Source organism: Seriola dumerili, unplaced genomic scaffold, assembly GCF_002260705.1.
Source record: "Seriola dumerili isolate Sdu_G_001 unplaced genomic scaffold, Sdu_1.0 BDQW01000017.1, whole genome shotgun sequence".
Taxonomy (NCBI): Eukaryota; Metazoa; Chordata; class Actinopteri; order Carangiformes; family Carangidae; genus Seriola; species Seriola dumerili.
In genome coordinates, this window is record NW_019174272.1 from 12,645,024 (window position 1) to 12,661,615 (window position 16,592).

Below are 16,592 nucleotides of genomic sequence, written 5' to 3' on the forward strand. Positions count from 1 at the left end.
GCTGTGAACTGCTCTCCACTGTGAACCGCAGAGAGCGATTAAAGCCACCTCTGTGAATATTCACTCAGTGTTTTTTCAGTCGTTTATTCAAAGGTTTGTCTTGAAAAACAATCAGCCCTCTAATCTGACCCCTCCCCCTCCACCCCTGCACCACCCACTTTAATGTGACCATAAAACCAAGGAGACCCGGGCTGGAAAACACACACACACACACATACACACACATGCTGCTGCCGCACAACTCCTGTGTCAACACTGTGTGGAGACATGAAGCTACTGTAAGACATGTCACTTCAAACGCTCCGCGTGGTGAAGAGCTAGTTTTTTTTTTTTTGTTGTTTTTTTTTTATCGGACGGTGGAGTGAGCTGGAGCGGCGTGTGGGGCCCGGCCCCCTGTTAGGATCTGTGGCTCCTCGTATTCATCTAACAGCTGCAGCGCACTTTAAAATGTGCTCCGTCACTGGAAATGCTTTAATGGCATTCCTGGATTCTTTCAGTGTGTGCCATTACAGTTATATGGTGAAGAAAGGGAGGGGTGGGGTTGGGGGTGGGGGTGCGGGTGGAGAGGCTGTAGAGGAAAAATAGAAGAAGTGATAGGGGGAAAAGGACCTGAACTGTGTCTGTAAGTCCTGGACACTTCATTTTCAGTGCTAATACCTGAGCTGATTAATGGTAATGCAGGAAACTGCCCCAGGGCCCTGGGGACCCCGAAAGCCCAGGTACAGAGTCCCTAATCCGGAGGTACAGGAAGAGTGCAGGTGGACTGGGCTGGTTGTTGGGCCTGAAAAGCCGGTGACAGGGTCAGTAAACAATCATTTCATTAATAAATCGTATCGCCTTCGGTTCTTTAAATAAACTCTGACGACGACTGTGAGAACGTTTATGACTTTTATTCAACATCGACCTCAGAGTCTGTGATCAGCTCAGAGCTACATGATATTATCACAGGTCTGTGTGACCTGGTTTGTGAGTGATGGTATCTCCTTCATGGTTCTGCTGATCCCGGAGCAGTATTTATTCCCTCTCTGTCCCTGTGTTTTAGTTATTCATTCATTTACAACTTCATCACAGTGTCCACTAAACCAGGTCCTGATGGAGGGGCCATGCTGTGTAGAAGGGGCCCCCCGTTTACAGTTGTGTATATTCAGATAACTAAAAACTTAATTTTTACACAGATGACCTGGGGCCAGTAATGTGTGGAGGACTAGTCTCTGCTCTGTGTCACAATAATGAAACTCATGTATCTGGTCTGTACTGGTCTCTATCTATCTATATATCTATCTATCTATATATCTATATATATATATATATACAGCATAAGGAGAAATGAATGACATGTATGTATGTCATTGTTCTCTCTCATTGTTTGTTCTAACATAGAAAAGATTATGGAGCTAGAACTCAGCGACTCATGATGACTTAATAATGATTAATTGATGATCAACATCGTCACTAATTCATTTTAAATAATAATTAATCAACCACTTGTTTCACTGTGGCATTTTACAATTCTGGTTTCTTAGTTTGAGACAAATGAAACCATTTGCTGTATTTTCAACATTTTCACTGATCACATGATCTTTTTTCCATTTTCACCAAGTATTTACAGAAACATCATTCATCTTAATTCCCCCCTCACACACATACCAACCCTCAGACACACCCACAGTCTGGTTCCTCTGCAGAGCCTCATGATGACAGTGTGATGGTACCACCGGGTCTCCTGTCTGTGTCTTCTCTGTGTGCAGGGAGATGGGAGCTGGCATGCAGTTAAAACTGGGCTTGGCACAATTGCACCATTGAGAAATAGTTGTTTTTACAGCAGAAGGCTCCTCTTTTCATTAAAACAGAGGCAGGGTCAGCTTGTTCAAACACCTTTCCCACCCTCAATGTGGGTGTTACTTTTTAATCGCAGCAGCCTGGAATTTCTGCAGCTGCTTGCAAAAAAGCCCCCCCCCCCTCTCTATTTACGAGATCTGACTGTTGGGCAAACATTGCCTCACTGCTGCTTCTCCGACTCGCTTTTTCCACAGTGGTGAGGCCTCAGAGTTACCATGACAATGTCTTATCTTTGGATTAAATACATGTGTGTCAGTTTGTACCATTGTTGTAGGATAAATGTGCTGTAAGACAATATAATGATGCAGGACTTCACGTCAGCGGTTATGGGCCCCTGAGAGGCCCTTAAGGGTTGAGTTATTGGGTTGGGAGCAGGCCCTCTGTGAGGGGATGATGTCACAAAAATTAAAGCCATAAGTAAATGTGGTGAAGACGATATATCAGCTCCAAAATGAGTTCAGTGTGTAGCCCTACCCCTCCCCCACACTTGAGAGCATGGGCCTTGTGCGCTTCAGGTTAATGAGCAGAGGCCAGTTGCAGAAAAACACCTTAAGTTAAGATTTTCCTTAAAGTCTGAATTAAGGCTTCCCTAAAATAAAAATGGTTGGACAAAACACCCTTAAGTTTTCTCCTTAAGGTTTCCTTAAAATGTTCACACAAATACTTAATGTTTCTCCCTATCAAGGTCCTATACTTAAGGAATAACTGAGTCAGTTAGACCATTGCACAAAACACCATAGCGACCAAACTAAGAAACAAAACTAAAGGTACCTCTGATTCATTGAGGAGTTGATTCTACATTACACATTCCTTTAATGTCCCAAAAGTGATAACAGGTATCACAAGCTAATGCCAGTGAACAAACGGTCTCCATGGAAACAGTAGAATTTTACCACTGTAGCATGACTTTTACTGCTGTAAAATAATTAACTTTTTTCGTTAACAAAGGAAACCTTTTAAGACATTCTGTGTAACACCGTTAAGAACTCCCTCAGCTAAGGAGAAATTAAACCTTAAAGTGTTATACTTGAGTGTTATACTTAAGTAGAAAACTTAGCTCTAGATTTCGTAATTGTGTTGTTAACATTGCCATGCAGTCACGGGTTCACACTCATTGTAGTATGTTATGAAAGTCAACCTGCTGAGACTTGTATAAATGCCTGGTTCAGTTTATCCACAATCATCAAAGTTGTCAGGAAACTAAATAAGAGAACTAAAAGTCATCTGAAGAACCATAAAGATGAAACAACAACAGTATAACAAGTTCTACCCTCAGACCAGGGAGCCAGTATCTACGGTCCATAAACTAGATTAGACCTTGGTTCCTTTGATCAAAGTCACCACTCCCAAAAAGATTCCTGTGTCCCTGGAAAGTAGTTCAGACTTGACTGATCAACCTGGAATACATAAGAACCTAATGTGGATGGCAGTAACTGTCACAAATAAATCAGTGATCATTTTAATAAATAAATATTTAAGTTGAAATACTCAACATTTGTTGGTTTTAGATTCCTCACAGTCAGAATCAATCAGGCGCTTTTGTTTTTGTATCATTGACTATTTTTTGGTTGTCCGTGATCTCAACTGTGGTTGTTCTTCTCAGTTCTGAGCTGCACTGTTGAGAACATTCAGACTCAGACCAGCTGATGGACGTATCTGTTGGCACCATTTAAAACACTATATTGCATCAGTGCCCTAAATCCCGTATTGTCCACAGCTTTGAACAGCACAGAGTGGAGTTTTACCGCCCTGAGTCAAACACTTTGGATTTGCCCTTTTCAGGCGATTGAATAGATTTGTTGCATCACCTCTGGACGGATGACCGACAAACTTTACAGACAACTTTGCTTTGAGAAATATCCATAGACTGTAAATAAAGATGGACGTAGCCTCTGTGATGTCACCCACAGGTTTTTGAAGAGTGGTTTTGAAGCTCAGAGTGAGCTGCTCCATTGTCGCCATCTTGGCATTACCTGAGTCCACCGAACTCACGGCTAATCCAAAAATCGGCAAAGAGTAAGGGCACGTGTGGAGCCCATCCTTCGGTGCATGTCGGCTGGTGGCAAGCATACATTCATCTGTCACTCAAAGCAGCCACGCCCTCAATCAGGCAGACATTTAAGCCTTAATAAAATGTAAACAGGTGAGTTGTATAAAAATTCACTCCCAGTACTGTTGTCATGAGGGAGGAAATTAGCTCTAGAGACCAAAACTGTTTCTGTACCAGGCTGTAAACATGTTTATTTCTGCTGTAAAGTTGGACATTTTAACATGGGAGTCTATTGGGATTGACTCACTTTTGGAGCCAGCCTCTAGTGGTCATTAGAGGAACTGCAGTTTTTGGTTCTTCCCTGTTGGCTTAATTTTTCAGCCTCAGAAGTTAATGCTTGGAAATATCTGACTGTGTGTAGCCGAGCTGTTGCCATGCTACTAAAGTGAAGTCCTTTCCTGGCACCACCTTCTCATCTGCCTTGAGCTGCTAGCTCACCTTGAATTGATTTTCAAATATGTCACTCATGAAAGAGACCCTGTGATAGAGACACATGATATAATTGGGCCGGTCAGCAAAGCCATCTAGTAGGCAATCATCCTGCTGGATCCACGATATCAGGGTAGACAGAGTGGAGCTGGTACAGCAATTCGCTTGAGAAGTAGATCCTGGATGTGTTTGAAATCAATCGTGACATGAAATCATCAGATCCTGAAACCTGAAAACGTTCCTTCCAGCAGCCAACGTCTGCAGCTAACAGTCCTGTGGACTGAAGAAAAACTGAGTCTAAATGACTTGTTAACATGGATAACCTTTGAAGGGAGCAGGTTAAATTTCTCAGGTTGGTACTGCTGTGAAACATGCATCAAGAAAACTGGTTATTCAGTAGAAATGTCCCTTTTCATGTGGTGTTATCAGTGTGGTGTTTTCCTGTGACTGAAGCCTGTACACGCTGCACACAGATCAGAGCCTGTCTCAGGGGCCACAGATAACATACCTAGGGCAGAAAAATCCACTGATTCTTCAATATACATGACCTTCAGCCTCATTTGCATTCACTATAATGACCATTCAGCATTTTTCTGACCCAGTGTATGTAATGAAACGCTTGTACAGTCAATGGCTGCAGATTTGTATGTGCCACCTGGGTAGCTGCTCTGCGCTAACAAGATTGAGCAATCATTGATAGACAAACGCCAAGTTAGCAGATTAGACTGCTGCCATAAAAGTCTGTGTTTGTGTGTCAAGGTCTGTGTGGTCGATGAGAGGATCTGTCGTTGGTGCTGAATTGTTTCTTGTATAATGACTCCTGGAGGCGTTCACTGCTGTCCGGTCGGTCAGTCCACAATGGTAGCGCGTACAACCTGTGTATGTGTTTATAAAAGAAAGACACATGATTGTGATGTACAAGTGTTCACATCATCAGACGACTCAACATGGTTGTCTGCACAACATAGCAATATATCCATAAGATTGGGGATTAGTTACATTGACTGATGGAAATGAGCTTAGGCCAATATTCAATAATATCGCAATATTTTTCATAATATTGATCACACAAGCTGATGAGTCTGAATGTCAGCATCAATTAGACCGGAAACATAAACTTCAATTGTATAATTATATATTATTGCATAAAAAAAAATCACAATAAAATCGTATTTCCTGATATTTGGGCCAAGCTGTATCGAGATATTAATTTATCACCCAAGCCCAGAATTACGTCTTCCACTGGTCATTATTGCAACTCGTGATCAACGTGATGAATCTGTGAAGCTGGTGACGTTTAACCCGACAGTCTTGGGCTGATCCCTGTCTAGGCAAATGCAGGGAAATGCACGACATATTGTTGAGTAAGGTTGTGAAGTAGGGTTGGATTTTCAATAATCAGTGTTACAGAAATGTAAGAAGGTCCAACAACAACACATTAGCGATTTTGTTCCGTACCTGAGAACACTCATGTATCTACACAGTCCAACACAGTACGCAGTATGCACCTGGTTGGTTTGTGATTGATCGGCCAAAGAAGAAGAGTTCAGTTGCATCACTAGCTGTGTCTCAGCTCAGGGTCTCATCCTTCAGAGGCTGCATTTGAAGACCAATTGTGTCACAGCAGCGCAACTAGACTGTCCCATTTCAAAGGTGTATAATGGTGTATCTGTTAAAACCAAGTTTTTGTTAAAAAAAGTTACATGTTGTCAAGCTTGCTAGGCGACAGGAGCTGCACTTTTTGACGCAACAGTAAAAGCGGCGCAGCTGGTGACGCAAAGCAAAAATCCTCCATAGACTAGACCATCTCATTTCAGTTCGGCCTTAATGGCCACACCTTCATAGACCGCGTCCTCTAAAGGATGCGGCCCCTGAATTGGGACACAGCTGATGACTACATTACTATACCTGTGACTTTGTAGACTTGAGGTTTTAAGGTCCTTGGTTTTAACAGTTGTTCATACATTTACATTTAAATTTACATTTACATTTAAAAGTGTAATCCTCAGGCTTTCTGTCAGTGTTTTTTGCTTTCATTACCAAGTCCCACATAGAGGAGTCCAACTGTGTTTTCAAGCCATCATTTAATAGCTTCTTCAGACCAGAGAGATGCTTTCAGGGTCGAGGAGTTATGATGTCACACTGTAAACAGCAGTCCACACCTCTGATGTGAACTGTACCCAAGTACATATGAACTGTACTTGAGAGCACCTTTTCAAGTGGACCTGAGAATGGTTGGTTGATCCGTTCCCGGACACATTACAGTGTTCACATTAATCAAACAAACTGGACTTTGGGGTCAAGTGGACTCAGATCCGGGCCTGGCCCCCCCTAAGACACTGAATGACGTTTTCTAAGTCTGGATCAAACCTCAAACATTGTGGTTTCACTTGGGCTCTCTGTGGTGCTCACACTGGGTGACATAAACCCTCAATCTTGTTTCTTGGATTACGCACCTTCGCTGCCCCAGCACAGTGAATCCCCCCCAGCCTCCCCCCTTCCTCTCTGACTGTCAGAGCATGGTGGAGAGTATTTAGAGAGAATTGCTGGTTGATGTAGATCTGCCTCGGTCACACATGGACAAGAGAGTTTCGAGGTAATTCAGGAGAGTTCACTTGAAACCCAGGAAGGATTGAAATGTGAACTGCATGTATTTTCGAGGTGGGGTTGGTGGGGGGTGGACGTACATGCAAAAAAGGCGACTGGCTGACAGAAAGAGACACACACACCAGTTCCATCTGTTGTACCTCCTGTCATAGATTAATGTGTTTGTGCAGGTGTGTGTGTGTGCACATAATGCATACCATTCCATTACATTCCTATTGAAGCCTGAGGGGCCTCTCTGTATCAGTGCTCTGACACACACTCACATGTCAGATAGTGAAGCAAATGCGTGTATGTGTGTGTGTGTGTGTGCAGCTGAAGCTTGGTCTCAGTGTTTCTGTGGGGCTCCAGATTGAGGATAATCTGGATCTGCTCAGGTCAATGGGCCACAAAGATCAGGTGTAACATAAGTTAATTAACCTCCGTGTTAATCCTGCTCACTGAGGACTTTTCATAAAGCCTCAATGCAGCTCAACAGAAGCGTCTGGCAGAACAAGAGCTGAGTCTGTAAAAGTTGACGTCATATGGCTTCTTTGCATCTGCTTTGCAGAGGAAACACCACAGGTAGTTTGCATTCATTTTTATATTTTACTACATGTGTACTTTTGGGGTGTGTATATAACACATGTGTAGGTTTGGTTTTATCTTGGATGTTTTTTGTCAAATTGAAAAAATAAAGTGGGAACTTGTTCCCTATCTCTTTTTTTTTTTTTTTTTTTTTAACATCAGAGCTCACCTGAGAGCCTGCAGCTCACCTGTCTGTGTGTGTGTGACATCATAGCTTTCAATAGTAAATATTTCTCCAGTTGATTTCAAAGCAGATCAATATTTGGATTGATCACAAAACTTTCTGATCAGCTGAGCTCAGCTGTTACTGACACTTCAGTTCTTCTTTAAAAGGTCCTGATGTCTTCATTAACACGTGAACAAATTTAAATATAACATCAGCTGATGTGAAGACGTTTTCACTTCTGTGACATGTGAAACCTTTAGACTATAAATACTGTTTCAGAGTCTCCACTGCTGCTGCTGCAACTGCTCAACACAGTGATGCAGTGATGAGACTCCTCTATGTCTGTCACCCTGTATCATGATGACCAACTCAAACCTGACAGCTCATAGATCTTAGCTGAAACACAGAGGAGTTAAAATGGGAAGATCCTCTGAGATGGTAGAGACATGTCCCTACTGTCCATATCCACATCTACGCCCACATAATGCAGACTGGTAGTGGCCACATGTCACTGATAGTAGATTAGGAATATTATTTATTAACCTTGTATCATCATTTCATAATGATCCAGCTGGATACATGGATAGATCCTCCAAAATGATAGTTTAGCGCTGCCAGTTAGGAGAGGCAGCAGGGAACACAGCACACTAGCAGAGCAAAGTGTGTTGCTTTGCATGGGGCCAACAGAAAAAAATGTTTTAGACACTTTTAAAAGACGCCCACAGAAACAATTCATTATTCATGTAATGTACGCTTCATGTAGAATTTTTTCAGCGCTTTATCTTCCCGTCAAAACAGCTCTTTTACTTTCGTACTAGGAATTTCTCAACTGCTGAACTAGCGTATTCCTACCCACAAGCGGAACTAGAGAGCGCACTGTATTATTCCACAGGTCAGCTGAGTGAATCAAAACTTTGTTTTGACAGGTAGATAAAGCACTGAAAATATTCTAAAAGCGTACATTTAAACAGATATTGGATTGTTTCGGTGCGCGTCTTTTAAAAGTGTAAAAGTGTGTAAAACATTTTTTTCTGCTGGCCCCATGCACAGTAAGTCACCGCTCTGCTTCTGTGCCTTGCTCCCGGCCGCCTCTCGTAACTGGCAGCTGATTTGAATTTACTGCAGGTAACACACTGACCATGCATGACTATCTCACACAACCCCATGACAAATAACCCGAGCTATCGCTTTGATCATAGAGAAGAAAAATGGAAAGTCAAGCTACACTTTTTATTGCATTTTGTAAAATGAAGCATTTTGAATTTTTCCCTCTGTCATGTATTTGTTACTTGTTAGAGCTGTTATTGTATTTGAAATGCTAAAGGATTATATATTTATTATTATATAGAAGAGGTATTATCACCCTGTGCAACCAACCCCTGCTTGAGGAAATTTTGTGGTTAAATTTTAATTGAATACTCCTGCACTTCATTCATTTAACATCACAGCACCTGTATCTGTTGATTCTGCTGCTGCCTCCAGTATCAGACAGAGATAATCAAGTGTCTCCTTTAAATGTCTTCAGTCAGGCCGAGGCAGCGGGCCGGCACAGAGGAAGCTGGGAAATTCAAGTGGCGGTGGCAGTTCAGAGCCTCTGATTCAGGAGGTCAGTAACTCCACCCCCATCACTAATCACCATCTCCCCCTGCACACACAGACAGACCTGTTATCTCACCCCTCACTCCCCTCACTCATTGGGCTGTGAGTGACAGGGTGACATCCACCTAACAATAGCTGCTGGTCATGTTTCCTGCTCTCCTCTCACACCACTGCGGCCCGATGGAAAGACAATACCCTCTCCGGCTGATAGAGAAGTGTGAGGTGACACTCCACTGAGAGAGCTTCCCCACTCAGTCCACTAATCAAGAGAAGCCATAAAGTGGAGGCAGGGGCACAGTGTCGGGTTACAGGTCACTTGCAAAGGTGCAGGAGCCACCTCCACAGTACAGCACGACAATTTAATGAACATAAATCAGGATTATACTCCCATATACCTGACCAGTGTCACAGTGAATCAAGGCAGCACATTAATGCCATTACATCAGCACCAAGCAGAGAGCAGAGTGGATCATTTAGCAGCTAAACAGCCAGATATTTCCCTCGGTAGCTGGTGGAGACCAAACACAGAGCTTAAAAGGAGGGGACACTGCACTTGTTAGCTGTAAAGGAACATTATGATTATGATTTATCATCAAAGTAATTGATTTGTGAATTTGTGATTTGTGAAAACCCCACATTACAACTCAGTTTGTAAGGTTTGAAGAATTTTGATAAAACTATAAACCTACATAAATGATGGATTCAGCTGAACTCACACAACTACAACCCCATGTCACCACAGTATGTGAGAAGAATATTTACCACAGACACAACTTGGAGTTAGTGTGCAAACAGCTGCTAAACAGTTGGTGAGGTCCTGTCAGGGTTTGCTCTTCTAAGCAAAGCCACACACAGTCACTGTAATCAGGTAAAATGGAGGGAAGGTTGGATGTAGACTCGCTGCTGGTCATTGTGTCACAGACTCAATTTTACAGGGAAATCAGTGAGAGCTCATTTGCATAATCCTGGACACGGTGCCCCTGAGAGGCAGGGAATCTGTTCAGGTGTCATTTGAAGTAAGACACTGTCTCCACCCTCAGAGGATTGTGTTGTGCTTCTTTCTTCTTTACTTCCATATGTTGACAAATGTTTGAAATGTAGCAGAACAGCAGCACACTTTAATGTTGAGGGGTCTTCCTGTCCATGAGGGGGCAGACACAGTTCACAGGGCGAAAGAGTGAGAGGGTGACAGAGTGAGAGGGTGAAAGAGTGACAGAGTGAAGGACTGAGAGTGAAAGAGTGACAGAGTGACAGGGTGAGAGGGTGAAAGAGTGAAGGACTGACAGAGTGAAAGAGTGACAGGGTGAGAGGGTGAAAGAGTGAAGGACTGACAGAGTGAAAGAGTGACAGGGTGAGAGGGTGAAAGAGTGACAGAGTGAAGGGGTGACAGAGTGACAGACTAAAGGAGTGACAGGGTATAAGAGTGAAAGAGTGAAGGGGTGACAGAGTAACATAGTGAAGGGGTGACAGAGTGACATAGTGAAGGAGTGACAGGGTATAAGAGTGAAAGAGTGAAGGGGTGACAGAGTGAAAGAGTGACAGAGTAAAGGAGTGACAGGGTGAGAGGGTGAAAGAGTGAAGGACTGACAGAGTGAAAGAGTGACAGGGTGAGAGGGTGAAAGAGTGACAGAATGAAAGAGTGAAGGGGTGACAGAGTGACATAGTGAAGGAGTGACAGGGTATAAGAGTGAAAGAGTGACAGAGTGAAGGACTGACAGAGTGAAAGAGTGACAGAGTAAAGGAGTGACAGGGTGTAAGAGTGACAGAGTGACATAGTGAAGGAGTGACAGGGTGTAAGAGTGACAGAGTGACATAGTAAAGGAGTGACAGGGTGTAAGAGTGACAGAGTGACAGAGTGACATAGTGAAGGAGTGACAGGGTGTAAGAGTGACAGAGTGACATAGTAAAGGAGTGACAGGGTGTAAGAGTGACAGAGTGACATAGTAAAGGAGTGACAGGGTGTAAGAGTGACAGAGTGACAGAGTAAAAGAATGACAGGGTATAAGAGTGAAAGAGTGAAGGAGTGATAGAGTGACAGCGTGAAAAAGTGACAGGGTGAAGGTTGAGTCTGAGATCTGGATCTCACACATTTGTTGTTGAAAGTTTGTTTGTCCTGTTTGAAAACCTGCACAACTTCGAGCATCGACGGTTCCAGCTTGGGAACCTCTGTTCTAAACGAAGAACAGGAGGAAATGAGATGTGACGGATGCTGAGTAATTAGCTGCAGGTGTTAATGGGAGCTTGCAGTCAATTATCTGCTCCGTCTGTCAAGTAGAGTTTTTTATCCCAGGTGGAGGAGTGGACAGTGAAACGGTTCAAACATGTTGGAGCATGCTCTTTATGACGATGAGAAAGCAGGACTTCCTGTTAGCTGAGAGTGCTAACTGTTAACGACACGAGATGTTGTCACATTGTCTAATGAATGTGTAACCTGAGCTTGATGAAGCACTGAGCTGAGAGACAGTGTCTGAGCTCATACAGGTGATCACAGCAACCTTTCACCTGCAGACACTGTGACTGACTCAGATCATCAGTGTTAGCTCTGTACACAGCAGACCACTCCCCCTTTACCTCACATCTGATTAAAAGCTCTTTAGCACCGGATGAGTTTTGATTTTACCTTCAGTTCTGGCACTGAGCTTCTTCCCTCTGTTGGTATGGTCAGTGTGTTCGATTCAGACTGAAAGCTGCCCTGGAGCAGCACCTCGCCGGGTGATGTTGCGTTGCAGCAAATACCAGTTTTTGCTGTTTCCGCTCTGATGGACAAAAAGTCTTCAAGGACTGTGGAAATATCTTCAAAATGAACCAGCTTTGTCTCTGAGAAGTGATTTGAACGTAGTGATGAGGTCACAGCTGAAGATGAGACTGCTTTCTTCCACCTCAAAAACATCTCTTGACTCCGGCCATCACTCTCTGACGCCTTCTTCACCACCCGTTACTGCAATGGAGTCCTGTTTGGGGTTCCCAGCAAAACCCTGGACAGGCTCCAGTATGTCGAGAAACTCAGATGCCAGGATTCTCACCCACACCAAGCCCTGGCAGCACATCACCCCCACCCTCATCCAACTTCCTCTCCCTCACCTACAAATCCCTCCATGGTCTGGACCCCCCAATACCTGTCTGACCTCCTCCACCCCTACACCCCGTCCCAGAACCTACTGTCCTCAGACACGTGTCTGCTCTCCACCCCTCACAGCACTGCGATCTTTTGGTGACAGAGCATTCAATGTGGCAGCCCCCACCCTCTGGTACTCTCCCCCGGCAGAGATCCACACAACCTCATCTCTGGACATTTACAAAAAACTGCTGAAAACCCACCTGTTCACGAAGGCCTCTGGCCTCTAGCTCACTTCTCCTCCAATCTCCTCCAGTCATTGCCATCCTTATTCTGTCTCGTCTTGTTTTCATCTATTTGTTTTATTTATTTACGTTTTGTCTTCTTAATCTGTAAAGCGGCCTTGGGTACCTTGAAAAATCTAAATTATTATTATTATTATGACATCAGTGTGTCCTTTTGTTTATGGAGACAACCCGGAGGAATTCCACAGCCTGTTGACACATGGAAATTGGCTTAGTGGTTCTTTGTCCAGGCTTGTTACAAACGCCTCAGTACACACACTGACTGCCTGGAGAGATGAACAGTGGACAATGGCACAAAAGGAAGAGGACGCTGGGTGATAAATACCACACAACACATTTACCAAGTCATTTTAATTGTGACTGAGAGAAGTTCAGCCAGAAGCCTGTTCTCTCTTCACAGGGTCAGGGAAGCAATCAGTAAATTCAAGCTTAAGTGCAGCTGCAATCAATACAAACCAGATATAGTTCCTAATGTGCTTATGGATTCTTCAGTGTGAAAAAAGGAAACAGTTCTACTTCCTGTCTTTGTTTCCTTTTGTTGAGAAAACACTTTGTACAAACAGAGGAAGGCTTGCAGCGCTGCAGGAGGAGCGGTAATTTATGGAGAGCCTGGCGGGGGCCATGGGGAAATAAGCTGGTGGCTTTGATTCACCCTAAACTGGGATGTAATGGTTCTTTTTAATAATTTCTGGAATGAGTCCATGTTTATGACTTTAGGAGAGAAGAGGCACAAGCAGCTGTGTTTCGTGGCTCTTCTAAAAGAGACTATTCCATTTTCAGCAGGATGAGACCTCTTGATGTTAAAAAGAAGTCCTGATGGATTTCTTTGGCTCTCCAGTTTTATCTCCAGTCCCATCCAGGCTCCTGACGGATGTCTCAGCGTCGTCAGAAATTGTCGTGGAAAAGATTATTTAGCGTCGCTCACATGGGAATGAAAAATCAATATTGACCTGTTGGAAAAAAGCCTAGAGAGACCTGTATTATTTGTGAGGGAGTCAGCAGCAGGAAAAAGTGTTCTTGTTTTGTTTGTCAAACAGACACCATGTGATTGTGTGAGGAAGGATGTTGGTGGACACAGGTCTTCTTCAGGGCGCCATCTCTATCTCAGACTCCTTCATAATATGAAGCTGCTGCACGTCTCCCACTGTCTGAAGTCACAGGGTGTGACACTGATTAAGCAGAAGTAACTGTCATCACAAGCAGCCAGGGTCAGCGCCATGCCATTTCTTTTATTATTTGGATCCTAAAATCTCATTGAAAAAAAACATCTGCTCTGTAAATCTCTTCACATACTGTATTATAAGAGTCTTTAACAGAGATCAAATAAAAATACAGCAGATTTCAGTGAAACCAAATCCTGCAGGGTTGGATGGTGGGTCCAGGTGGGGCATGCTGAGGGTGAAGACTGTTTCATAGTGACATCACAAAGTTAAGGAAGTCCTGACGGCTTGTCTTAAAGGTATTTAAGGATATTTTCCACTTCTCTTGTGGTTTTATTAGAAGTGTTGATCCATAAGAAGATATATTTGTGGTTTTAAGAACCAAAAACCATCTCACTGTACTTTTACATCTCCTCTCTCAAGCTTTTCTCTGGAGCTCTAGTAACAACAGTGAGCCAATCAGAAGAAAGGAGTCTCTGAACCTCTCCTCTGATTAGCAAACACTGCCAGAAACCAAATCCTGCAAGGTTTGATGGTGGGTCCAGGTGGGCGGGGCTTGGAGCATGGCTGAGATTGGCAACTGCTTTGTTGTGACATCACAAAATCACAGAAGTCTTGATGGCCGGTTTTAAGGCTCAGCTTCTGAATACAGACTGTGTGCATTCCTTTGTGGACTGAGCACTTTGATACTCTCACAGTATTAATATAGAACCTAGACCTGCTTTATAATCAAACAACACATGCACAGATACCTTTATACTATATGGGACCTTTAAAACTCTTTAAAAAGTCTGTCTATTTAGACAAGGCCTTATTTCACCACAGCCAATCAAATGTTGCATAAAGCAGTGAGACTAAAACACTGAGAAAGACAGCAGCTGCTACACAACACAAGAGCCTCAGACTCTGAACAACAACACACATCAGCTTCTGTGCTAAAATCTGACTCACAAACATGAGCACGTCCTTTGGCTCGGCAGGCACCAAATTAACCTTCATCAGGGAGAAGTGAGTGGACAGTCAGTGAGAAATATCATTATAGAAACCTACATGTCGCCTGGATCCAGTTAGATGATCCTCACTCTTCAGTACCACTAACAACACACTGTCACATGACCTGCAGCTTCACCTCACCATGACTGACAGTAACACTGTAAACTCATCCAACCTGCTGCACCAAGATAATGAAATATCACACATTAAGAGTGTTGTTCTATGAGTCACATTAACAGTCTGAAGGGTTAACCTAACAAAATCAGTGATGGCAACAATTATGAGTTGAAGCCATCAGAGCAGAAGTAAACAGAGGTCAGATCATGCTGTATGATCATGCTGTATGACTCTGAAGAATCTGAGCCTATCACACAGACTCTTCTTGTTTGTTGAAGGAACAGCTGATCTTTATTGTGTCTAACATGGTAGGATGAACACGGTGTGTATGTGCAGTCACACAGACTCAGTGACTCTGGAGGAATGTGGCTATGCCTGTAATGTGATCCTCTTTAATCGACGTGCACTCCTGTGAAATCTGACAGGAGCCTGCTGACACTCTGTGAAGACTTCTGACCTACTTGCCAATCAGAATGCTGCTTAGCGCTCTTACATACCTAACTTGGTCAGAGATCACCGAGGGGGTCAACATCAGATTAAAACCGCAGATTAGCAATTGAGCGCATGAGGACGTGACCATTTATGTAAAGGGGATGGAGAACAGTGAGCATTAGCTGCTGCACATTTTTACATGAAACAAAAAGTTTTCATCCTAATCTGCAGAAGGGTTTATCTCCTGTCTTTATCAAGAAAAACTGGGTTCATAATATGTGTAATAGCTTAGATTTGTTGATGTCCATATGGTTATCATCACCTCATGGCAGCTTATCAGCTTGCTGTTTCTAATCCCACATCCCATTTCAGAGGTGCCAAAGCCCCACAGTCCAGCTCCGTGGGGGACAGACTGCTTCTTGTTCCAGCTCATGAGGAACTCACATTGTTTGTATTTACACTGGTTCAACACATATGGTCAGCTTTATATTCACAGTGAACTGAAACTTCTACAGCTGTTTTTGTTATTGATAATTGTGTCAATAATTTTATATTCCTAATAAAGAAAACAAGTGATTTAAATTATTAATTTATTACTGAACTTATGAAATTTTGTTGATTATTTCTCTTTTTGATTAGCTAATCAGTAAATGGATTAATTGATTAATCGCCTGGGCTCTAATCTTCATCGTGTCTTATTTTAAAAGTACAGCGTATGTACAACATATAATGCTGGCAGCAGCAGTGTATCTTACTGATCACTCAAAGCGCTTTACAATACTGCCACATTCACCCATTCACTCACATTCATACATCACACTCATACAGTGATGGAACAGCCGTCAGGGGCGATGTGGGGTTCAGTATCTTGCAGAATACTTCGACATGCGGCCTGGAGGACAAGTGGACAACCCGCTCTACCTCCTGAGCCATCTATTGAAACTATTGAAATAGTTGAGATACTGAGAGAGGGCGAGCTACCAGCTAATCTGAAAGAGCTGAGAAAACCTAAAAGAGTCAGTGGCAGTCTGAATAAATAATTAAAAGTGTAAGAGGATAAATTTCCAATAATATATCACAATGAATGAAAACTAAATTTTAAAGGGGCTTTGCCAATAACAACTAACTAAACTCATATAACATAGTACTTTGTGTTATAACTTGTGTTGAAATCTTTTCAGGAAATCTGTAGGAAATAAATACAAAATTGCGAGGAAATTACAGATGTGTCATTTTAAAGGGTAATCTCATGTTTAATCTGAATTATATCCTCGTC

At 42.9% G+C, this 16,592-nt stretch overlaps 1 protein-coding gene across 1 annotated transcript in view; it reads left to right on the forward strand.

Moving 5' to 3' along the window:
• LOC111230193 (AT-rich interactive domain-containing protein 3A-like) overlaps positions 1 to 16,592 on the forward strand; it is an 89,405-nt gene that overhangs the window by 5,361 nt on the left and 67,452 nt on the right. The window contains exon 3 of the mRNA XM_022756838.1: positions 9,181 to 9,261. Coding sequence (XP_022612559.1) covers positions 9,181 to 9,261 — 81 coding nt within the window. The remainder of the gene's footprint in view (positions 1 to 9,180; positions 9,262 to 16,592) is intronic.